The following is a 24,594-nucleotide window of genomic DNA, read 5'->3' as shown; positions in this document are numbered from 1 at the left end:
CGGTGACTTCTGCAGATGCCAAACCGTAGCACTGCACAAGGCAGGCATCCCTGACTCATGTGAGTGTGCAGTAGACAGCAATTTGCATGAGTTCCTGGGATCGCACAGTAGGTCTGCCTACTGTCCTGTGTGTCTGTCAGCGTTTTCTAGCACGCCATTTTAATTTGCATTCTCTCTAAAGAGCAACTGCTCTCAAATGAATGGGAAGCTGCCACCAGGGAGTGAGAAGGGTTACTGGCTATTAACAACTGTTCTGGTCTCTCTCCTTGGCTGGGACCTATTAGCACATCTGTGGGGAAATAGCAATTACATGTGAACCATTTTCTACATTCATCAAAGGGAAAACAAAGGATGATTCCATTAGAAATGCACCGTAACAGCCAAATGAGCAAAAGGAGCCAAAGTTCTGTCCTGCGCCTCTGTCCTTTTAACTCTGTCTTGTTCCATCTCAGACATCCAGCTTCCCATTACTTAAGTCTCTGAAAGCCTCTTCCTGCCTTTATTGTTTTGCCAGTTGCTGCCTTCAATTTACTGCACTGATAAGTACTTCCCAGGCTGTAAATGTGTGGTCAAGATATTTCTGAAGCCGACCCATGTTTTGATTGTAGTCGCAGGAGGAAAGGTCAGCAGCAAAATGGCTGTCTGCACGGGGAGGCTACTCCTCACGCCAGGATAGGTGTAGGTTGTGGGCAGAGGGAGGGTTGTGTCTCGTGGGGAGAGATGTGAGGTAACGTATGGGATAACAGGGACAAAGAAGATAAAATAAACACGCACTTAACCTCCCTTCTTCACAAGGTGATATCCTTGCTTTTATTAGATGTAAAGTGACTGCAGTTGTTCTTCAGCTTGGGGAATGCTGGAAACAAGGAAGAGTGAGAAAGCAGATATGGTCATCGATGCTGGAAATGATAGCAGGTAGGTAGGAGGTGTTGAAGTCTTCCTTCACTGGTATCTGTGACTGCAGATAATAATTTTATCTTGTCTTGGTACAATGTAGCTGCAGAGATGGAAAGGGGAAGAGGGAATGTGTTTTAACAACTTACTTTTGGGGACACATAGCTATAATCTCTACTGTTTGGGTTACCAGCACAAGCGAGTCGAGTTTGATGTGCTTGAGAAGTTCCAGACATGTTTGTAATTCCTGTGGCGTCATTGTAGTGTGTGGCATGGATGTTTGCAATGTGCCTGTCTGCCAGCGGTGTGCCATGAGCAGTTAGTCTACAGTGGGAAATAACTGGGAATTACAGAATTATATGGAGTGAAAAAGCTTCTTCCAAGGGAAAATCAATTTGGAAGCCATGGGTTTATCAGACATGAACTTCGGTACAAAACTTACTGAATTTTAATACAAGTCAGAGGCTGTTATGGTTCCTCTTTGCCTTAAAATTGCTTAAAAAGTGGTGTGAAACTGAAAGCAGTGCTGACTCTTAAAACTGTCATAACTCTTGGAAGGATTTAACAGCTTCAGAAAAGACACTACCCAGGGACTATGCTACTATAGAAGAATTTTGGCTTAGTTAAAAATTAGATAAAATAAGCTTTGTGGGGGAAAATATAGCTGAACATATCAGAAGGTCTAGGTAAGTAGGGCCTAGGATTTCTTAGTAATCTAATTAATAAGTGTGGTTTTTCTAGCTTGGCTTTAAGAGAATATAGCTGGCAAAGATAAATAATAATAAAATATTAAAATATTTTGTAGTAGATATATGATAATAAGTGCACTTTGTCTTTGTCTTTCAGAACTGAAGGATTGATTATTTCCCAATATGTTTTTTAAAATAACTAAAAAAAAATGGGGTTTTTTGGGCTGGTCCAATCTCATTAAAGGCATGCAACAGTGTAACCAGTCAAGAATATATGCTGATAAGGTGTTTTTTGACTCTGACTTGACCTGTGTGACTAGGTTAACAAAACAGACTTATTCATGAAAGACTGTAAAGAGCTGTACGCAACTCTGTGAATAGCAGAAGTAGCTGCCAAGAGTTTCTCTGGAGGCTTACAGGCAGTAGTATAACTTGTAAGATGTATTGACAGTGTATTGATTTGGTTTCTGAAAAAAGATTGTGTTAGAGTTTGTGAACTCTCATTGCTTTTAGCTGTCCTCTCCTGTCTGGGTTGTACTTTGGTGTTGGAGATCTCTAACATGTCTGAAGAGCAAAGATTATCAGAAAAGCTGCGTCCCCTGGTGTCATACATGTTAATCAAATGTCTGATATTTGCAACTTTATTTTTGGTTTACTGTGAATAGCAAAACAGTTTTTGCAACAAACCTGCTGAAGAGCATGGCTGAAAGTTTTCCTCTTTTTGATGACAAAGGAAGGTCTTCCTTCAGGTCTTCCTTTTAACTTGATGCATTCTGGGCAATTGTGATGCCTTGACCCATGGAAAGTGGAACTAAGATATCATCATCATGGTACATGGAATAACTCAAGGATGTATGTTCAGATTTTACTGCCATTATTACCTGGAGTTGCCATTACAGAGGCAAATGCCAACACGGTAAATTGAGGAAACAAATATAGAAGTGGATGGGACAAAGCTGAAGTATGGTAGATAACCAGTTCCATAAAATTCTAGAACTGCAATTGAGAATGAAAGCTTTGTTGTTTTTACAAATCCAGTTATCAAGTTATCCATTATTTTAGGGGGGTTATAAGTGAGGAAACATGGTGGTTTTTTCTGTTATCTCAGAAATCATCTTGTTTATATTTCACAGAAAGAGATAAGAATGCTAAACAAAACTCTGTCTAAGCAGCTCAAGCCTTAATCAAGTGACTTTCTGCTTACTGAAAGTATTGGGTCATGTGACTGTCCATTAGCATTCCTCATGATTTCTGTAAGCTTCTCTTTTATTTTAGGTCAGTATGCATTGTACCCCATATGCTGATTTATCAACTTGTACAAGGCATGATGTGGCTCTGTACAAGGCATGATGTGTAGTGTATATGAGTGGATCTGTGTATCCACTTGGTTTCTTACCTATGGTCCTATTCATTTAGCCTCTGTTCCTATAGAGGAGTAGATGTGTAGGCCCCGAAATCGTTTATAATACCGTTTTATGTTAGTTGGGTAACCTGTGTTGACCTGAAAGTAAATATTTAACCCAGTGGACTCTTCTCTCAAAATTCAGCATAATGAAATATATTTTGACAATTTGTAACTTGCATACTTTTGTGCTAAGGCTACAAATGCTCATCCCTTAGAGGCTCTATTGGATGTAAATGACAAGGTTTTTGCAGCAGGGGGGCTGCAGCCATGGCCTCTGTGGGAGGAGGCCAGGAGCTGCCCTGTGCCAGACACAGACACTTCCAGCTATCTTTGCAAGGGACCCGTCACAGACCACAGCTGAGCCCATCAGCAGAGTTGGCGGCGCCTCTGTGAAAACATATTTAAGAAAAGGTGAAAAATGCTGAGGGGGAAGGAACATAGAGAGAACCAGGTAATGGAGAGGAGGAGGGAAGAACAGAGGGAATAACGAGGTCAGGAGATGAGGAGGTGATCTGTGTTGGAGCAGGTACTTCCCTGTGGCCCGTGGATAAGCCCGTGCCAGAGAAGGTACACCTCTGAAGGGACTGTGGCCCACAGGGGACCCATGCTGGAGCACAGGACAAGAGTGAGAAGGAAGGAGCAGCAAAGAGAAACTGCTGTGTACTGACCCTGACCTCCTGCGCTGCTCATTGCCTCACCAAAGGGACTGGGTGCAACCTCCAGCAAGAACAAGGGGAAAGGAGAGGTGCCTAGAGTGAAGCTGAGCCTGGGAAAGTGGGAGGAAAGGTGTTTTGATATTTCTCTTCCCAATACCTAAATCAGCAGTTAAATATTTATTTAATTGGCAATGAATTAAGTGTTACAGAGATTACGCTGGTTTGGGATAGGCGAATGAAATGGAGTAGGTGAAACCTTATCCCGCGGAGTCTGTAGAGCTGTGGAGCCACTGACATCCCCTCTGCAGTGTCCCTTGTTAATACAAGGTAGTAGTGTACACCTAACCACCCACCCTCCCCTCCCCTTTTTAGTGTCTTTTGAGGTTCCCCTTTGATCCAGAAAGAGTGAATCAAAGCAATAGGGTGCAGACAGTTACTGTGGTTTATTGCATAACTGTTTATTGCATAACTACTGTCTGAAGGTGTGTAGCAAAGGTGAATGAATACTGGTGAGTCACATTGGATGAGCCCAAGACTCTCTTATTTCATTTTCATTCCTCTCATGCCCCCAGCAAGGCTTGTATCTTGTAGTCATGGAGCATTGCCACAATATCTCCCTTGTTCTGTGTCCTCACTCCATATGACAAACGTCATCGGTAAGACAGATGTGCCGTCCTGCATCCAGCTGCATGTGATGGTTGAGATCATGGACAAGCAGTGGCATGAGGCTGCCTGACAGCCCATCATCACTGCCCTTTCCTGCTTAGTACAGCTTCGGCATGTGTCAGATACTGGAGAGATCTGACAACATATGTCACTCACTCAGTTTTCTAGAAATTGACTTGTGTGTCCTGTAATAAATAAACCAGTACTGACCATCTACAAGAAATATTTAACTGCTTGGAGGGGAAAGTCTTCAGGAACCGTGCATTTGGCCAGCCTAGGACCTGTGTTGACTTCAGCGCAAACAGATGTCTCAATTGCGCCTGCGTAGGCAAAGGTGCAGCCATTATGTGTCCCAGCTGGGATTCTTATTATGGTAATTACACTAATACGTGTGGAGACTAATGACAAGAAAAGGACCTCATTGCGAGAGCCTCCACTACATTTACAGGGTAGCAGTTGAACTCTGTCCTGAAGAGCTTGCCCTGGACACCAGCAAGACAGGAAGGAGGTGTAGCAAGGGAAGTTAGCCTTAAAACCTCTCATGAGACTCTCAATTTCTTCTGGGCTTCTTTTTCTGTATACTGCTACTGATTCGATTTCCCTGATCAGCTGCTCACATTTAGCATTCTTTCTCCAGCAGCCAGGTGGAAGCTGTTTAATGCAAGCGTTCTGTGATGTGTTGTGTAGGCTTGGAGGAGGGGGAGATGAGGGGAGGTCTGGCTTACTTAAACCCCCAAGAATGTCCTAATCTTGTAAAGAATATGAGTCTCCTGTGTGCAGGCCTCTGGCAAGTTTATGGATAAACTGAGACCCATAGAGGTGCCTCTGTGTCAGAGTTGAACTGTTTGCGTGTGGCTCTATTTATTGTCCCTAAGTAGAAGGAAAATAACCCACTTGTAATTAATGGGGAAAATGCTACATATATGTTTACTTTGGCTTGCCTAAAAAGCTGTTTAAATTTCATTTAGCTAAATAAATATTACTCTGTATGTCAAATTTAAGCCTATTTAAACCTGACTTATTGGTTTAGCTTGCACCTGTAACCAATATAACTTGCTTGAAATCCATGTGAGAGTGCCCACACAGGGATTTGTGCTGGCTTGACATTTTAATATTAGTTAAACTTCTGTAACTTGTAGGTGTGGACCTCCCCTTAGTAGCCTCAAGCAGTAAAAGTGATGTCTTTTGGTTTTACTAATGGCAGTAGTCAACATTTAAAACTTGACTGCCTGCTGCCCACTCTGTTCACACCATTTGGTGCTTTTGCATAAGACCACAAGTCTACTGGCAGGGTATCCTGTTTCTTTTAAAAACTAATGTATTACACCTGACCACATCTGTCTGAGGAGCTCACAGCCTACACACTTGTTTTAAATACATCTATCAAGACAGTCCACAATAGCACCATCTCAAGACTTACAAAATGTTGAATACAAAATGCAATTACACTGCATGAAGAGTGCTAAGGAAAGCTTAAAGTAACTGTCTGTGGGCATGTGGTGGTCGGGGTGACAGCAAGATTTGGAAGGAACTCAATGTCTTGTAGTTCAGCCCATCACAAACTTCTGCCCTCGAGGCACATCGTTGTAGATTTTTCTGCTTTCTCCATAAGTAGGAAGTACGCATCCTGTAATGGTAATATTTCATTAAATAAAGCATGGCATGCCTGATACCATGACTTGGTTCATAGGAATATTATGGTTGTATCTATTACCTAAATGAAAGGGGTCCTTTAGGGAAAGCTGTAGGCTTTGAGGGAACACTAAGGCTTATATTCATCATTTTCCTACGATCCTTCACCTGTTCCTGACTATTGCCCTGAAGTCCCTTACCAGCACGTGGCAGGTTCCCAGCTGGACTCATAGTGGAGTCTGTCATTTCAAGAGACCTGATTAAGAAATGGGAATGGGTAGCTGTGGAGGATTGTGTGCCTCCTGTGTCCTTAATAGCTTCTGTTAACCACAGTTAACCTCCTAATCGATAGGATTTATAATTCCATTATAAAGCAAAAATGTATTTTTTTTTTTAGTTTCACTGTGTGCAATCAATCATTCATTATGTGATCTCATTGAGTGAGCTCTGTTTTTCTTATCCAGCTTTCCTGAATCCTCCTGAAACAGCTGGATGGCAATGACTTGTCTCAGAGTTACATTAGGAAGCACCTGGGGTCAGAGATTCTCTAGGTTGTCTTTATTTGGAAGTCCAACTGCACCTTTGGCAATCAGTTTTTTGATAGTAACCACTTATTTCAAAGTTTTTAATTCTTTACATGTATTATATATATGTGTTATATATATATTACACACTTTTATATATACCCATTTTTATACATGTATGTATATACATTATATACATGTATTATTACTTGTATGATTTTTTTGTGCTTCTCATGTGTTGAGCCATTGACTACCAAAATACAATTTATTTAATTTATGTAGATGAAATTTATAGTTGTGTTTTACTCGTCCATCTCTAGAGGTGTTGGTGTGGTTGGATACCATTGCGGCATGATATAGATAAGAGGTTTATTGTTCTAGTAGAACAGCGGTGCTTAATCACACAAATAATGATGTAATGGTTGTGGTTGTTGGAGTCCGCAGTCAAGAGATGTGATATCAGGTTTTGGCTCAGCTGTGGGTGTGTGGCTTAGCCCCAGCGAGCCAGTTCTTCCTCCAGTGGAAGTGTTTTATTCTTCTTTTAGAAGCATTATGGAAATAAAACCCTTTGGAGGGATGGTACTGTAACATCACAATCTAGGTATCTACTAGTTAAGTAGTTGTCATATAATTAAAAAAAACATCCTGCAATTTTACACAGAGAATTACTTGTTAATTACTATATGGCTGCCTTTATACTGTTGCCTCCTTCTGGCTAGGAGGAAGGCACTGGCAAAGCAGGATTGAATGGTCGCACTGGTCTGCTCATATTTCTTGTTGGCTGACCTGGGCTGCTGCAGCATCCCTTGAGCACTGACTTGTGGAAACTCCCTGCTCGACGAGCTGTGCTTATTTCCTGCAGCATCCTTCTCTCAGCTTCAGGGAAAAGTGTGTCATGTCTAAATCCATTGTTGGATGGGACCAGAAAGAACCTGGCTGTAGGAACCCATCTAAAAATAATAGCATCTTTGGCTGAATGGTATATTTTGAAGGTCTTGCAAGCAAAACACTGCTGCATGCTTAGAGCAGCTTGAGCCCCTCAAGACTCTGAAGCTGTGTCTGTAGAGAAGTATCCAATGCAGGACACCTTTCCAGGAGGCCCTGGGGTGCAAGGTAATGTGCTGCTAGATGGTCTCTGACCAGTCAGTGGTCTTCTAAGTGGATCTGAGGTGCAGGTGGGAGCTAGCATAGGCCAGCAACAGCTTGCATGTGCCAACTCTGTTTGGGAGGTTGAGAGACTTCACTAATGTAGATAGAGTCCAACCTCTTCTAGTTGGCCTCAACACCTGGGGGCCAGACTGGACATGGTCAGTTCAGTAGTGCAGACGTAGCCTGAATGAGCAGCGTTTTCTCCTCTTTCTGGGAAGTGGGAGTTGTGTCAGGATACATTGGCCCTGCCTATTGCTGAGGAAGCAGCACACCTGCCCATGCCATGGGTGTGAGCTGGCTGGCTGAGGTGGCACCAGCAGGGCCAGCAAAGCTGCCACTGCCTGGTGGCTGGACTATGGTGATGTCTGCAGGGCTGCAAGCTCACAGGGACCTAGCTCAGAGCACTCCTTGAAACAGTGGCATTTGGGAGGGGGTTAGGGTGGGTTAGTAAAAAGGGTGAAGGATGCCAGTTCCACCAGGACTCAACTTGCAGTACAAGGTCTGTGATATGGTATGTTTGAACAACTTGATATTTGTGAGTGAATTAAAGCATTTATATAGTTCATCAGTGCTTTGCATGACCAATGTTAAAAAGTTGTTTTGTGCAACAACTTTGGAAAAGAAATTTCCCAAATTCCTGCATTGTTTTGCTTTAAGGACTGTTTTAGCTCTACTCTCTGTTTTTGTTTTTTTTTTCTAGAAAAGTTGCTGGATGTACTTTGTAACTGTTTGCCACATTTCAAACACTTATTATGGTCAGGTCATGGTGGAGCTTAGTCACAGATAAACCATAAAATACTGATTTCTTCTCTTCTTTAAATAAAACCTGTAAAATTAATTCTGAAAATTTGTAACAGTATTTTGTGCATCTTTCAGGTAAATGCATAGTTGGTACTTAAATGCATAGTAGATGTATGGTACAATTTAGAAGTTTCTGTGTGTGTTCAGCTTTCTGTGAATGTTCAGCTACCGTGGGAAGATTTATTTTAAAAAGCTGTAGGGACTGATATTAAGGTTCTTTGAAAAATCGCCTCCTAGTTTAATGTTTGCTATCAACTTCATTAAACATTTTATGGAGTCTGTTCCAATTAAGACCATTACATGAACTGGTAACATTAGGGGAAAAAAATGGTTATGCTTAAAAACATAAAAGCAGGGTTATTAACAAAAAGTGACTTATCAAGTGTAAATAAAATGACCTGAACAAAATGTGCGTCATTGTACATACATGCCCTCATTTACCATCTGGTTTCTGTTCTATGACCCTTGCTATGGGTTTATTTTGTGCTAGGGGACAAACAGTTGGACAACACTTGAAAACACAAGCTGGAACGTAGGGAAATCTTACGGCAGTCTTTCATGAGCTTTGTATCATGTTGGGAAAAAACAGTTTATGGAAAAGATGAGTTGAACTGTAAACATTGCATCCTGATAAGTCTTCCATATAATCATATAATTATGATTTCTTTTACTTTCTTCAGATTTTCCTTGAAGTCCAGCTAGGAATGCAACCAACGATAAAGTGAAAAAGCTGTGCAACTGAAGAAGCATCCTTCTACTTGGTGAAAATGTCTCTTATTTTTTGACAACGATTAAAGGACAATGGGGTCAAACAATCTTGGGAAGGCTGCAGCATTAGATGAGCTTTTGAATGCTTGTATTGAAATGTTTGGTACGCTTTTTCAATATGTTACTTAGCTGTTCTTGAAATTCATCTTGTAATATAACCCCTGCTGTTCTTTGATTTAGCCAGTCTTTCCCCTGGCAAACAATGTTTCTGTTCTGTAAAATTTTCCATGTTTCCTTTTGACACAGAATCACACAGGCCAGAATTTTAATCATATGCACACTGTATTAAATTTTCTTAATACAGATGATGCATAATGGAGGGTATAGTAGTTTTTAAAGTGCTGGCCTTCACCAAGAGAATTGTTTAGTTGAATTTTTCAAGGAGTTATTTCTGGCATTGATCTATGTCTTGAGTGGTTACACAGCTGCCTTTCTGACTGGTTATTTTTTTGAAAGGTTTTCCAAATCATTGTGCAATAATTGGCAATAAGATGACTTAAGGCTCATGTAATCTTTTTACTCCTATTAAAATGTGATGTACCAGGTCTGAGGGAGAGAAGTGATGAAATAGACCTTGATCCATAACAGCATTAATCATGACATTTGTCACATTGAGGTCAGATGAGTTCATGGATGGGCTTAAATGCTTTGAAATGGGACCTTAATTCACAAAGCTACATTTAGATTCTCTTCAAATGCAGGACAACTTTTGATTTGAATTTGAGTTTTGGGGTTTTTTCCCCATGTGGAGAGAAACAAGTATCTAAAGATGAGAGAGATTAAATAATTAGAGGGGAAGATCTTGCTACTGAGCATAGTGCATCCTCATATATCCATGTTTGTAAACCTCCATCAAACCTGTGGTTCTAAATGCCTAATGAGAGGTAGCAGAGCCCATATATATGTTGTCTGTTGGAAGTCATGCCTCTCTTCCTTGTGTACACTCTTGACAAGTGTAGTCCATGCGTCATTCCCGTTTCATAGATGCATATCGACTACTGTCCTTTAAAGGAGTAACAGACAGAACAGTGTAGATTGCAGATGTTGAGGAACACTGGTGGTCAGACAGCCTGCCAGGGAATGCAGTTTCAGTGGCTACAGTTTCAGTGGCTACATTGCAAAGACACAAGGGTCTGTACAGCAGCTGGAGATGGGGCCCTTGGCACAAAATATTGAATTCTTTGAAGCAGATCACTTTTTTAACAATCTAATTGTTAACATACAGCTATAAAGCTGCAATAAAAGAAATATCGGAAGTGGTTGTGCATAAATAATCTCCCCACCATTTTGGTGGGCTAATTTTGGATTTGTTCTTTGGATTAGTGGCAGTCTAGTATAACTGTATAACATAAAAGTATAACGTTTAGCATAGTGCTGTCCATAATAGCTAGGGCCTGTTACCTACGCTGATTATTTATTTTTTACCTATCAATACAATTTAGCAGTAGTTATCACTAAAGGAACATTTGTACTCTTTTGTTTGTTTCCTACATGTTTGGTAGATAATGACCCAATATTTCCACTTTTGATCCTTTCCCTCTGACTCCACTTGAAGAATAAAAGCTCCTCTCTGTTCACGAATAATGTGGTTAACTCAGTTGTTTCTCTTTTGCAGATGACAAAGGAAATCGGTGCTCCAGCCATTTGCCAAGAACCTTTCTTTTAATGCACCGGTGGTATCTGCCTTCCACAGAGCTGGCTGGCAAGCTTCTGGCCACATATCCTTTCAGGAAGTCCTGCAAATTGACATTAAAATGTCAAAAGCAGATTGTTTCTGTGACTGCATGTAAACATGTGTCAATTAATTAGTGACAAACAAGGTTTGGGGGTGAGATTTTCAGCCTAAAAGGTGGAAGTCTTTGAGTTTCTTTCTGCTATTGGGTGCGGACTTTTTCCATGTGCACAAGTTTGCTGAGGCATACTTTGAATTAACTTTGAATAAATGGAAATATATTAGCAAGATAATTTGTCAAACGTGTAATGGCCAGCTGGCCTTGGACTAGCATGGGCTTTCAGTGGTAGCTAAGTGCCTACATGTCATCTATACCACTTAAATAACTCAGTAATCAGAAGTATTATATTTGGTTAGGTAGAGCTGGCAAGAAACTGCTCAGCAGAATATTCAGAATAGTATAATAGAGACATTTTTGCTTGGGCAAAAAACAAAGCGACAGCCAGGAAACAGTCTGTGTGTCCTGAGATGCTGTGAAAGTGAATAAAATATCAGAGCGTACTGTCGTTATCTCTAGAAGAAAAGTTTGATACTGTTTCTCATTCAGCTGGTCTAGTGTCAGAGTCTTCCGTGGATAAAAACAACGTTACTGCATCAAGGTGCACAAAACTTTCTTTAACTAGCCTACATATAGAGATGCCAATGGGGAGAACTGCAATGAATTCAGATTAAAAATCTGCTATTTCATGAGGTAAGCATGCTTCTGGTCCTCTAGCATTTTGGTTTTATGCTCCTGTGAATACTGTCAATGGAATTTCTTTTTTGTAAAGGTTAAAACTAAACCATGGAAATATAAAGCTTTTCTTTTCTTTTTTTTTCTTTAACTTGATCTCCAGTCCATAGTGAAGAGTGAATTTCTGTGCTTTGAAAACAATTGTTTAAGTTGAGCCATCCAGCCTTTAAGATATTTAGCTGCATTGAGCTAAAAAGCTGATTGAAAACTTGTGCTATGATTTACTTGGTGTTTGAGTGTGACACCTCTTGGAGTGAGACTAGTTCAGTGCCACACAGAGGAGAGACAGTTTGCTTCAAGATGTAATCTGGTGTGGTAGAGGAAGATTGTCTCTGGGCTGTCGGCTTCAGTTCACACAATCCCTACATAATGTATGACGACAGGAGTGTGTTAGTGATGCCAAAGCTATTACAGGTCGGGTGTGTTCTGCTCCTTGCACCGACTGTCTCTGACCTTGTTTCTATGGGGAAGCTTTCTTGTGTTAGGCTGTGCTCGCGTAGCAACATTTCTCCGTAAAAGAGAAAGCATGAATTTTTAAGTTAACATGATATAACCTGCTTCCCTCAAACAAATGTTTTTTCCTCCTTCCTCTGGGCTAAGTGGGACTGTGAAGAAAGGCAACGGGGGTTGTTGAAAGCAGGACTGATAAAGCATTTTCTATACCCCCTTGATAAAGCCTTTTCTAAACCCCCTTAAACAGCAGAGGAGACATCTCATTTACACGGTTATGTGGTAGAACTGCCACCCAAATTCACATTTTCATTTTCATTGAAAAATCTTTTCTGAGCAGACAAAGTGTCTCGCTTGGACAGGGGATAAGTGCAAGTGCCATTTGGGTGTCCCAGGCAGTGTAAGACAGGACACCTGTGTGTGCCTTTTCTGTGTGTTGCCTGAGGCATCGCTTCAATTTCGCCTTTCAATAGAATGCTGCTGTGTTGTGCTGTGGTGAGTTAACCAAAGGAAATTATATGATAAAGTGGGTTTTCCCACTTCAGTGTCACAGATAATCATAGCAGCAACAAGTTGGGGTAGTCCACCCTCTTTGCCCAAAAGCAACTGTGTCTGAAATATTTATAAGTCCCGTTGAATAAAATGTGAAAATATATATGTAGCCACTAAATGTTACACCTGAATCCCTGGCCATTTCTGAGCTGCTGTCTGTGGATTTCAGATACTGGATTTTGGAATTTCCCGCGGAGTTTAACTTGGATCTTGGTTTGATTCGTTTGACTGAAGAGTTTCGAGAAGTAGCCAGCCAGCTCGGATATGAGGATCACATTCATCTCATTGATATCTCCAGCATGTAAGGATGTTATGAGCTTCGACTTGTCTCTCTCTGTAACAATAGAATTCTAGTTCTGTGCAAAATATAAAAATATTAAGGGCCATCTTGATCTTGAGAGAGCAAAAAAGGAAATATAAAAAGATTATATTGTCTTGTGAAGTTGCTCAAAATTTGTAGTACACAGTAAAGAGAATACTCTTATCTGTATGTAAGTGTTTAATATAAACAGGAAAGAAATAATTTTCCTGACAAAACTAGTGTCAATTAAGTGATTAATATTATTTTTTCCTATGATTTTTCATACAGAATGACAAGCAATGCAGTGACTGGCATGTTGTGTAAATCTTGCATTTTCTCAGGGAAGCTTTTTGTTCTCTCATCAGTAACCTGTTATATTTTTCTAATGGGTTTCTGTGGATTTCTTTTCTGTGATTTAACTGGAGAATCTTAGCATTCACATTTGTAGTTTTATTGCATCAAAATGATTACACTGCTTTTTCCTTGACACGCTGAAACAAAAGTTACCTTTTAAAGATCACCAGACAGGCTCTTGTATCTCACCTGATACCGTAGATTTTATTTTTAAAAATGGCACATGCATAGTGACTTTTCCTTATTTAAAAATGTCATAGTAACTGAGAAGGACAGCACTACTTATCTCAATGAAGGTTGCAAGACTTCCTGCAAGAACAGTACCAGCGAAATAACAGGAATATTGTCTCTTAAATCTTCACTTTAATATCTTGTTTGCAACCTCTTTCTGCTCTCTGAAGTGCTTTTACAGTATACGGGTAGGAATCATTCCGTTGCTTGCAAGCAAATGATTTACCTTTTTGTCCACCCACTTCTTACTGCTTTGTTAGCTGTTTGACTGTTTCTGCTGTTCCATTATTTCACGGAACCATGGTCTTAGAGAGTAAAAATTAATCCTTGATGTTATTCAAGTGTCTTTTTATTCTGCATCAGAATTTGGTGTGACCTGTTTTTCTTGTATTCCCAAGGTATTTTTTAATTATGGCTTCCTAATTCGTAGAGAAGAGTACGTTGTCCTTTTGTTCTGATAGAAAACTGCTATGATTTATCATTTGCAATAGCATGTCTGAAACTCTTATGTTATGCACCTGAATGGGTCTTGCTCTGAGTGTTTGTTATGTGCTGGATGTCACAGATCAGAAAACTCATGATCTGTCTCTTGGTAATTTTATACTATGTGTGCAAACCATTTGCTACACTCACATGTACCCAAGCAGAAATGAGAATTGTACCTATTTTCTGTTGCAGTCCTTCCTATGACTGGATGAGACGAGTTACGCAGAGGAAGAGGATTTCCAAGAAAGGAAAAGCCTGCCTGCTGTTTGACCATCTGGAGCCCATTGAGCTAGCTGAACATCTCACTTTTCTGGAGCATAAATCTTTTAGGAGAATTTCTGTAAGAAGCCTACAACTTTGTCACTTGCAATTAGGAGCCTGTCCTTAAAGAGTGTTCACCGGGTTTAACATTTATGACTTTTTTTCCCTCGACATTTCAGTGTAGTAAATCTTTATAATCCTTCATATGATATACACAGCCATGGCTGCACCAGTGCTTCCTTAATCTTTTTTATGACTGATGCTTTTAGTGACAGAAGTTAATTTTGTGGAGAAATTCTGGGCAAAAATTTCTGCTAAAAGCTACTGCAGCCAAGTGTTGCAGCAATTGATTAAACTAATATTATTGTTTAAAATCTTCAGGTGTTTTTTTTTTCCTCTGAGGAAATTAGTTAATTACTTGTCAGGGTCTTTGCAATGAATAATTTTTGAAGAGACTGAAATATATATATAGTCCTTCTGTAGTCTCCGTTCTCACCCAACCACTTCTTCAGAAACTGTCCTTTCATTTGCCAATTTAGGATCAGAAGATTATCCAGGTTGGAAGGGATCTCAGGAGGCCTCTAAGCCAACACCCTGCCCCAAGCTGGGCCAGCTCTGAGATAGATTATGTTCCTCAGGGACTTAGCCAGTTGGATCTTGGAAAACTGCAAGAACAGAGATAGCACAACTTCTCTTTCCTCATTCTCCCATTTTGGCACTGAGGAAAATTCAGATACAGTTGCTTCTTTTCACACAGGATTGTACATGAACAAGAGGTGAAAATGGATGAAAATGAAAGTAGAAGCTAAAGGAAAACATATGAATAACCCAAATGCCAAAAGAAAGGCTGACTTCTGATGGCAAATATCCATATGAAAAGGCCACATGATGCCACTGTATCCAGTGGCAAATGGAAGCAGTAAGTTCTCAAGATGACAAGTTCTCGTCAGCAAAAAAATTAGACTTTTTTTAAAGTGTTTAGGAGCACAAAAAAAACCAAACTCCAAAACGAAGAAAAATATTTGAGGGGTTTTTTGTTTGTTTCAAGAGAGGAAGGAAAAATAGATCAATGAGGAGCTGAGACCAGTCTAAATAGAATCACTTTTGACGTCATTTAATAACGTTCAAAGGCTTATTACTCGACTTCAAATCATGGGAAAACACCCTACTGTGTTCTGTGCAATGCTAACCTCAAAGAAGGAGGGAGGGACAAGAAAAAAGGGATGGATTTCTAACTAGACTTCAGATATATTTTAATTCCTCTGTGAATTCCAGAAAGAAAACTCAGACCTGCAATGAATTTTCTTTTTTCCTTGCTGTTTCTAATTTGTCTGTTAATTCTTTGGCTTGAATTTTGCTATATCTCAGATGTTTCTCTGCAACCGGTTAGAGTAAATTAATCTTATACTATCCTGTAATGCAATGAAGGGCTTTGAAAGATGTGTTGCTTGTTTATATGAGACTGGTAACCAAAAAGTTGTAAGAATAGTACATTTCCAGGAAATAAAGTGAAGGGCATACCTCAAAACATAGATGTTGAAAGACAAGCCCAGTATCAGTAATCTAATTTAAAGAATAATTGAGAACTGCTACAGAGAAACAACCAGCATTTATTTGGAAATGTCAATGAGCCCAGGTGATTTGCTGTAAACTGTTCAGAAATGTAAGAGCGCCGCTTATTCTTGCAAGGAAGACAAAAGTGTTATCTCAAAGCTATGTAACTGTAAAATACGATTAGTCTGAATCCTGTCTTTGGTTTTACCGATTTTAAAAAATGTAGGGGAGAAGGAAAGATAGTGTTAACTATAATAGAAAACATTTAAGAGTATCTGAACACTGAGATACTGTTTATCTGCAGCTCTGAGATGAGCATTTGCTGTGTAAGAGCAGGTGCTCTTACAGCACCTGTAAGCACCTTATATGGCCTTCTAGCAGGCAATTTTTGATCAGCTAAGGCCAAGAAACCTGTGTTGGCTGGCATTGCTATCAACTCCCTGCACAAGCTAAAATTATGTCATAAGCTTCTGAAAATGTGTCTTAAAGGGACAGCTGAAAAATGTTTCGAAACACTTAGGGAAATCTAATTCTTGGGAGCAGTAGATCTCCCATGTAGAACTATGTCCATGAACACAGAGGGACTGAACAATAATATAAAAAGAAGTAAGATCTAGCAGAAGTAGCTCCTTGTGCTACAGAATTTTTTTGACATAGGAGGAAGAAAATGGGTGCATAGGTAACTTCTTCGGATGCAGTTTCAGCTCCTCTGAAGGGTGACAGAGCTCCTATTGATTTCCATGGGGCAAAGGTTTCCCTCTTTACATCAACAACGGAGTTGGTCAGGATATCGGAGTGGAATGAAAGCTCTTATTTGTGTGCTTCTTGCTTGTATCACTAGGTAATTCCTATAGAGTATTATGCCATGAGGATGTCAAGTCAAATTTCACAGAACAAAATCTTAAAAGTGTTGAGTAAATTATGGGAAAGATGATTCCATGCTCATCATACATGCTGCTGTATTACCTGACACACAAACACTAAAGTTTTAAGTTAACATGCAAGTAATAAAAAACCCCACCATCAACAACCAGCTTTTAAGAAAGAACTAATGTGCAGCAGGGTCTGCTGACCCTGAGTCTTGGTTACTTTCTAAACAAGAGGAACTTTAAAAGGAAAAAATGATCAAAGCCTTAATTTGATTCTTAAGTTGTCCACCATTTTACTGAAGATGCCTTTCCTCTGTTAGTTCACAGACTACCAAAGCTATGTGATCCATGGCTGCTTGGAGAACAATCCTACTTTGGAGAGATCTATTGCTTTATTTAATGGCATCTCCAAATGGGTCCAGCTCATGGTTCTCAGCAAACCAACACCCCAGCAAAGGGCAGAAGTAATCACAAAGTTTATCAATGTTGCACAGGTAAGTCTAGCATATGAGTCTTTTTCCTCCAGTATAAAGCAATAATACAAATAGGGATTGCAGTGAACAACTGGACTGGATTCCCTTTGTGCTGTTTCCTCAGTGAATAGCCTGTTCAGCGTCGCTGCAGGTTATTTGGTCAGGTGTGGTATGTCTGCATTTTTTAACTAGCAGACATAACTGTAAAATAATTTTTCTTTGTTGCATTCTGGTTGACAGCTGTCACTATTGAGTGTTTCTTGTGGAACTCAGCTAATTGCTGAACCCTTCTGTTATGTTCCCTGGTTTAGTGATTTCTGCTTTAGCAGTGATAGATTGTCCTTTCACTTGTCATGTGTGACACTGGATAGCTGCCACATGTATTTCCTTGATTTTCAATTATGCATGATCAATCTCTCCTGCAGAAGCTCCTTCACCTCCAAAACTTCAACACGCTGATGGCAGTTGTGGGAGGTCTAAGCCACAGCTCTATTTCTCGCCTGAAAGAAACTCATTCTCATCTGTCTTCAGAAGTCACAAAGGTATGGTAGACTCCAGAATATAGACATATTGAGCAGAATATCACCTTTTTGAGGTCTGGTGGGTTCTGCGGTGCAGGTGTCTTACCAGCACAATACTTGCATCATGGCAGGTCATCCTAAAAGGCACTTTGGTGGAGAAGGATCAGCTCACGGAGATCCTCTGCTTGATTCCCTGTGCCAGAGAGGAAATTAACACTGTCGACACCCTGACATGAGTTGTGCTCGTTTAAAACAGATTAAGGAAATGCTATGAATGCTTTCACAGAGACTTGTTTCTCTGGCTATTTGTAGGACTGGAACGAAATGACAGAGCTGGTTTCTTCCAATGGAAATTACTGCAACTACCGCAAGGCTTTTGCTGACTGTGTTGGCTTCAAAATTCCTATTTTAGGAGTTCATTTGAAAGACTTGATTGCTGTCCATGTCATTTTTCCCGACTGGATAGATGAGAACAAGGTTAACATAGTGAAAATGCAGCAGCTTTCCATCACCTTGAGTGAACTGGTTTCCCTGCAAACTGCCTCTCATCATTTAGAGCCTAATATGGATTTAATTAACCTGCTAACCGTAAGTATTGAGCTTATTTCAATTCACTTCAGTTATTCAGATGTTGAATGTCAGTAGGAATGTTCATATTTAAAGAGGTAAGTGACGTAAGTGCACATTGTTATCCCAGTTTTGTAAAAGAAAAGGGAGAGAATAGAAAACAGAAATAAGTTCACATGAGATGTGAATGAAGTCAAAGAGAGTTCCATTACTGTAGTATGTGATGGCTGGAAGCAGCAACAGGATTGTTATCAATTAATTATTTTAAGGAAGACAGAAGGAGGTCTGTAGTTGCGTTAGGAGAAGTAAAAACTAAGTTCTGACTACATGGAATTGAGACCTATGTCTCCTGTGCAAAGATCAGGTGACTTGACATGGACACACAAGTGAAATTCCAACTTGGCCATCGCTCTGTTCTTGCTCCCCTGTGCTTCGTGTACAACACAGTACTCTTTCTATCCAGTAAATAAAAATGCTCTTGAATGGTGTTAAAGCCCCTGCAATCCCTGCTCTTTCCCCTCCCCTTCCCCCTTGGCAGTGGCTACATTTGGGGAGGTTTGAAACTTGCACACACAAATTAGAGATGCAGATTTGAATGTCCCATTTCAAACCAAAGGGAAGTGAGATTTCAAAAAGACTGAATAAAACATTTTTTAAAAAAAGTTGTAACTGACAATGTTAAAAGGAATTAATCTTGGGTCCCCTTTTTGATATGTAGAAAATGACTGTCATTTTAATAGATACTACACTGTATTTCAAAACATACTGAAGCGCGGAGCCTGAGCCATCAGGCCAAATCCTGTTTCTGTTGAAATGTAGTCATTTTAGCACTGATCTTAACTGCAGCATTGTTATTGCCCATGACCTGAACAATTAAAAATTTCACGTTAGGTAAAGGGTTCTCTTAACCTGTAATCATTTTATGCTGTTTCTGTTCTTGTCATTTGACTTTGTCTTTCAGATCTCTAATCCAGACTGAAAGAGAATCTCTTTGCTCTCCTTAAATTAGTGGAATTCTTTAAAAAATAAACTTAGAAGTGAGCAAGGTCTGTGTGTAACTGGGGCAGGTTTCAAGATTTTTCCAGTGTTTATTTTGTTGGATAGCATGAGCTTCTCCAAATTTACTCCCTGGGGAGGTGGGAACCAAATTTCAGCTTTTCCTCAGTCAGGTAACAGACTTGTGGTGACCCTCATTACCTAGCTCATTCTACATAAATGCCTAAACTGGAGGGCTATCGGGCAGGAGCTTTGGATTTTTTCCTTTTATGCTTTACTTCAAAATGCTCAAAAATGTGCATCTCTAGATTGTAGTTTGCAGAGATTGTACTTTGTGGTGGATTTATGCTGGGACCGATCAGGTACAGGAGTTTCCACTACAGAGGCTGACAAATATGAGCCTGAGTTTGGAGCAACCAAGACAGTGTGGATATACCTGTGGCTTCATTGTAATGAGGAATGGGGAAGTTTGGGAGAACAGGAAAACCTTCTCCTGTTGCACTTTGTATGGAGCAATCTGGGAACAAGTCCTAATGCATGGTTAGTGGGACAGGAAGTAGAAGGGACTGTGTATCGCCCACTGTAACACCCACTTAATTAAAATATTAGATTATAAAGGCAGCTATTTATTACCTTGCTTTGGTTTCGTAGGGATTAAGAGATACCTTCTTATTTCATGCCAGTCTTTCCCTCCCTTGCTTATTTCCGAAGGTTCATAGTTTCTTTCAAGCTTGGCTGTGAGTAGGGGGAAGTGGAACCTCAGGTTTTAGAGAACTGAGCAATAAGAAACTGAGCGCCAAAGGGCAGAAATTAGACAATGTGAAGTGAGACATGGAAGCTGAACCCCTGCTGACATTTTCATTAGCTGCTGTTCTCTCTTTTGTGTGACAGCCTGTTTTCCAAAAGGAGCATAAAGCTTCAAATTTTTCTAAGACCTTGCAGGTTCATTGCCATCATTGCATTTTAAAAATTTTTTTTATACTTTGCTTGTTTCATTTGTTTTTAGCAAAATCATACAGATTTTATTTATATCTACTATATATCATACAGTATATTTCATTTATCAGAAGAAGTAATTGCGTATGTAACAAGTACTTCTTTGCTTACAATGCTCTGATGTGTTAATTCCTAATATAACTGTGTTGATTTTGGTTACAGTTGAGCCAATCTGATTGTAAGTAAATGGAGCCGCATGCTGCAATGTTGATTCCAGACCTGATCATGGGTTAAAATTAACTTGCGCTGCTTTGTACCTGCTAGCATGATTCCATGGTGATGCCTTTCAGTAATGATGGAGACAGCCATACGTATCTGATGTAGACAGCTGTAGGTATTCTAAAACCTTTTGAGGGTAATTCTGTCTTCATAGTAGTCACTGGAAGTGTAGCTGTGAGTCAAGTAGGTTTGACAGTGTGAGAGTTTTGATTTAAGATGGTGACTCCTGGAAAGGATGAAATCAAATTTCTACAAAAGGTTCCTGGACCTGAGTTTTGGTACATCTCATGATATTATGAGTATTCTCACTTTTCTTCCAGTACGTAGGTTTTATCCTGATTTGTACGTATGAATACATTAAGGTACATTTTTTTTTTACAGTGGTCTCTTAAGCAGTAATAATGAACTTATATAATAGGTGAAATGTTTTTGTCAATCTTTTTGTTAATAAGAAAGTTTAAACTTTCTGGGGTCAGAGAAAGAGGAGAAGAAAGCTAGGATTGCAACCCAAAGCTGACAAGAACTGACTAAAAATACTTGACCTTGCTATGTGCAAATGGTCTTTTAGCAGATTTAGCCTCCCTTGCTGCCAAAGTCATCCTCAGTTTTCAGAGCCTGAAGAAATAACTATTCTATATATTGCTAGGTCTTCCCTCTCTAATGTAAACTGTAAATTTTTTTCTCTTTAACTTACTTAAACTCCCTTTCAAAACTAGTAAGCCTGTATAAACGCATAGAGTGCTTTAGTGCTTTTCATTTCCATGTGAATCTGCTGACCCAACTGTTTGTTCAATTCTGCTGTTTTCCCATTAAGCTGCTTCTATCCAGGCAGGCTTTTAGTAGGTGTTTTGACCTGATAAGCAATGTGTAAATCTCTTGCCTGGCCTCCATCTCTTGCAGTATTGCCTTTTACACCACATTTAGCAAGTGCTAACAGCCTGGCCTGTGCTTGCTTGACAAGTAAATCACTGGGTGCTGGTTTGCTAGTCCAACAGCTTGCATAAAAAGATAAAATGGGTATTTCACGGACTAAGCGGTCATGTGGGAATTTGCCCTGGGCTGTCTTTTCGTCAGTGGTGGATGACTGTCCGCTCAAGGGGAGCTGGTACCTTTCAAGTGTTTTGGAAATGGTGATGTTTGGGGAGACTGTGTTAAGAGCTATGAAGTGAGAGCTAGCTTAAAAGCTGAGGCAAGGGCTTGGTAGTAAACTTCAGGCCACTTGGTCAAGGTTTCTATGGGCATTTTTCAGGTGCTATTGTGCATATAGACCTAAAGGGTGAATGGGGAACAAGAGAATTTAAATCTCTTTGGCTTCAGTGGTAGCTGCTGAATGATCAGCATTTTGGAAAACTAGGCGCTCTCTTGCTTTAGATGTCTGCACACAAACTTAGAAGTCTGCTTCCCCCCCATATCCTATTGTCAGCATAAAAAATCAGCTGCTAGCTCACAGAATTTTAGCTGTGAACAAACAGCTGAAAGAAGCCTATGTTGAGCATGGAGGTTAAAATGACACAAATAAGGCAAAGGTTTGTTGTGTGGAGGGCAGTGAGACAAGTGCCAGGCTTACCAGCACAGGAGACTGCAAAAGCTGAGAGGGAGCTCTAGCGAGGTAGGTTCTCCCTTGTCATGTGTAAATGGTACTGAGTTATGTGGGCAAGAGAAGTAAATGGGTGCCGCAACTCAGCTGCCAGTGAGCCAGAGTGTGTTACACGACGATGGACTCGCATCTTAGAGCATGCTTGCTCTTAGTCTGTGTGGTTTCTCCTTTCCTCCATTGTTGGCCACACTTGCTCCATCTCCACTGACTCCGTACCCGGTTCTGTACCAGTCCCTGACAGCCGAAACCTGCAGCTAAGAAGCAGCAGTAAAAGAGGACTTGAGCGCAAGCTTGGCAGTGCACCAGAGAGGAATAACAGTTCTAATGACACTTCCATCGTTAGAAAACTTACATTTGGTAAGGATGCTTAAGGGGTTTCCTTACCTGCTGCGCAGTATTTCCACATTGTTTTTATTTCACAACATGAACAAAAGCCTGTGGTAAATTTTTCATCACTTTCTGTGGACTGGAAGAAGATCTCAGTCTCTCAACTAGTCTACAGTGTATTTGTACTAACTTCATTAGAACTTATTCGGTGCCACCATTTTTCCCCCACTATTTTTAGGTCTTAACAGCTATTTATCTAACCTGTTCTGAGAATATATGCAAATGACTGGAAAGTCCCAGTCATTTTTACAGTCTAGTGAAGAGAATGAGAAATATCTAAACAACCAAATTGAAAGCCACCCTCCCTAACTTGTGTTCAGTAAGTTCCACTTACAAAAAACAAAAAGCCATGCCTTTTTAATCCCTCCTCCACCCTCTTCCATCGCCACAAAATTGCTTGTAAAAATAGGACAGCAATGAAAGTCGAATTACAATGGAAACTGCCACCCGCTGTAAAGATTGTCCTAGGAAAACTCTGATTACACTTTATTCATCAGAACAATATTGTAAATAAAATATAAAATGAGAGCTTATATAATTGCATAGTCATCATGCTTGTAACTTTTTTGCTAGTACGTGCAACTTCTATATTAGACAATTACTTGTCCACTGTGCACTTACACATTGTGTCTAATGAAGTTATAATTGCTGCTTATGATAAGGTCAGATAATTCAGGCAGGGGGAGAAACAAATTTGCTCATATTAATGCATTTCCACACCAAAATCCACACCCTGCTCATCCGGCCTGCTGAGAAAACTGCTCTTTAGTAGGAAAGGGGCAAGGCCTTTTGAACTAGCAATTCTGTCTATCCCAGCCTGAGCTGATAATATCATTTGCTCCAACTGAGTTCTGCTTATTTTATACCACCCAGGAACCTAAGAATACAGTCACTGAATGACTAAGTACATGAACGATATTTGTTAGAGCAGTTACTGGGTCTACATTATCTTTAGGACAGGTCCTTACATTCCCCTGTGACAGCAGCATGCCGGCTGGGTGAAGGAACCTGCAGGATGCTCAGGCTTTCACTGGTGCCCATAACCAAATTACAAAGCGCAAAAAAAAAAAAAAAAAAAAAAAAAAAAATCAACATAGCGTTACAGCTAGACAAAAAGAATAATGCAAAATCCAGACATCTCTAAAGCGATGTGTTCGCTCTGGGATGTGTACCTGCCTTGGGAAAGGGCACAACTCCTGTCTTACTCCTCGCACAAAATCCTGCCTAAAAGAAGGTGGTTCCTAGAGGTGGTTCTGCAGTACGGTGTCGCTGGTCCTGCTTGTTACTAATCCAGCACTTCAGGGTCTCTAAAAATAACCTTCTGTCACAGTCATTTAGTCAGTAGTAATTCTATCTGCCTGCTGGGAAACATCCTTTTAACTCAATCTTAGCTTATCTGGGGATTTGCAAGGTAGATGATAACTTCAAATCACGTCAATTACTCCAAAGCCATTTAATGCAGGGATGTGATCACAGGAAGCACGCAATGTTCGTTTCCTCTCATTGCAAAACATTAGCCACAGTGTCGATTACTTTTCTCCTTCATCACTCCAAGCGAGGAGGAATTTACTGCAGTCCTGCATCAGCGCAAGACCACAGCTGCCGAAGTAAAACCAAACAAATTCATTTTACTTTACTTCAAGCATATTTATGGCCCTTCTTTTTTCCTCAATAAATCCTCGAGGGAAAAGAATGAGAACATGCAATAAAAACCTTTCATTTATCTAAAAACAGAAGCTGAAAGGGAATTTGCCTTACATGGTGAGAGGGGGTCGGCAGCAGGCCAAGCTGAGCTAAAGTAACCGGGATTGCTCTTCATGGAGCACTTTGCTGCATCAACAGCAGTGCCAAATCTGGCCTGTCCCTCCTGGGCCTGTGTCATTGTTCAGCTGCTGCCCAGGGCTTTCCAGAGGGGCTTTTGCTGCACGGCCTGGTCTCTGTAGAAGAGCTCCAGTACTCTGACCCTTCTTCAGCAGCAAAATTTGACCTGAGCACGATCCGAAGTACTTCTAGCCTGGCCTTTACAACTTCTTCCCTGCAGTTTTTGTATTCGCCAGGTTCTTTCTCTGAGATCTGTCATGACCGTTGAAGCGCTGTAAGACGGCGTTTTGCATAAGGGTGGTCTCTGGTG

General features: G+C 40.3%; 1 protein-coding gene across 1 annotated transcript in view; it reads left to right on the top strand.

Moving 5' to 3' along the window:
- Positions 1-24,594, top strand: part of RASGRP3 (RAS guanyl releasing protein 3) — a 63,885-nt gene that overhangs the window by 22,605 nt on the left and 16,686 nt on the right. Inside the window, exons 2-10 of the mRNA XM_063328791.1 lie at positions 818-915; positions 9,097-9,287; positions 10,800-10,897; positions 11,540-11,607; positions 12,821-12,952; positions 14,216-14,363; positions 17,028-17,201; positions 17,606-17,722; positions 18,014-18,289. Of these exons, the coding sequence (XP_063184861.1) occupies positions 9,218-9,287; positions 10,800-10,897; positions 11,540-11,607; positions 12,821-12,952; positions 14,216-14,363; positions 17,028-17,201; positions 17,606-17,722; positions 18,014-18,289 (1,083 nt within the window). The 5' untranslated portion in view covers positions 818-915; positions 9,097-9,217. The remainder of the gene's footprint in view (positions 1-817; positions 916-9,096; positions 9,288-10,799; positions 10,898-11,539; positions 11,608-12,820; positions 12,953-14,215; positions 14,364-17,027; positions 17,202-17,605; positions 17,723-18,013; positions 18,290-24,594) is intronic.

This window comes from Chroicocephalus ridibundus, chromosome 3, assembly GCF_963924245.1.
Source record: "Chroicocephalus ridibundus chromosome 3, bChrRid1.1, whole genome shotgun sequence".
In the NCBI taxonomy this organism is placed as follows: Eukaryota; Metazoa; Chordata; class Aves; order Charadriiformes; family Laridae; genus Chroicocephalus; species Chroicocephalus ridibundus.
This window is presented reverse-complemented; position numbering and strand designations above follow the sequence as displayed.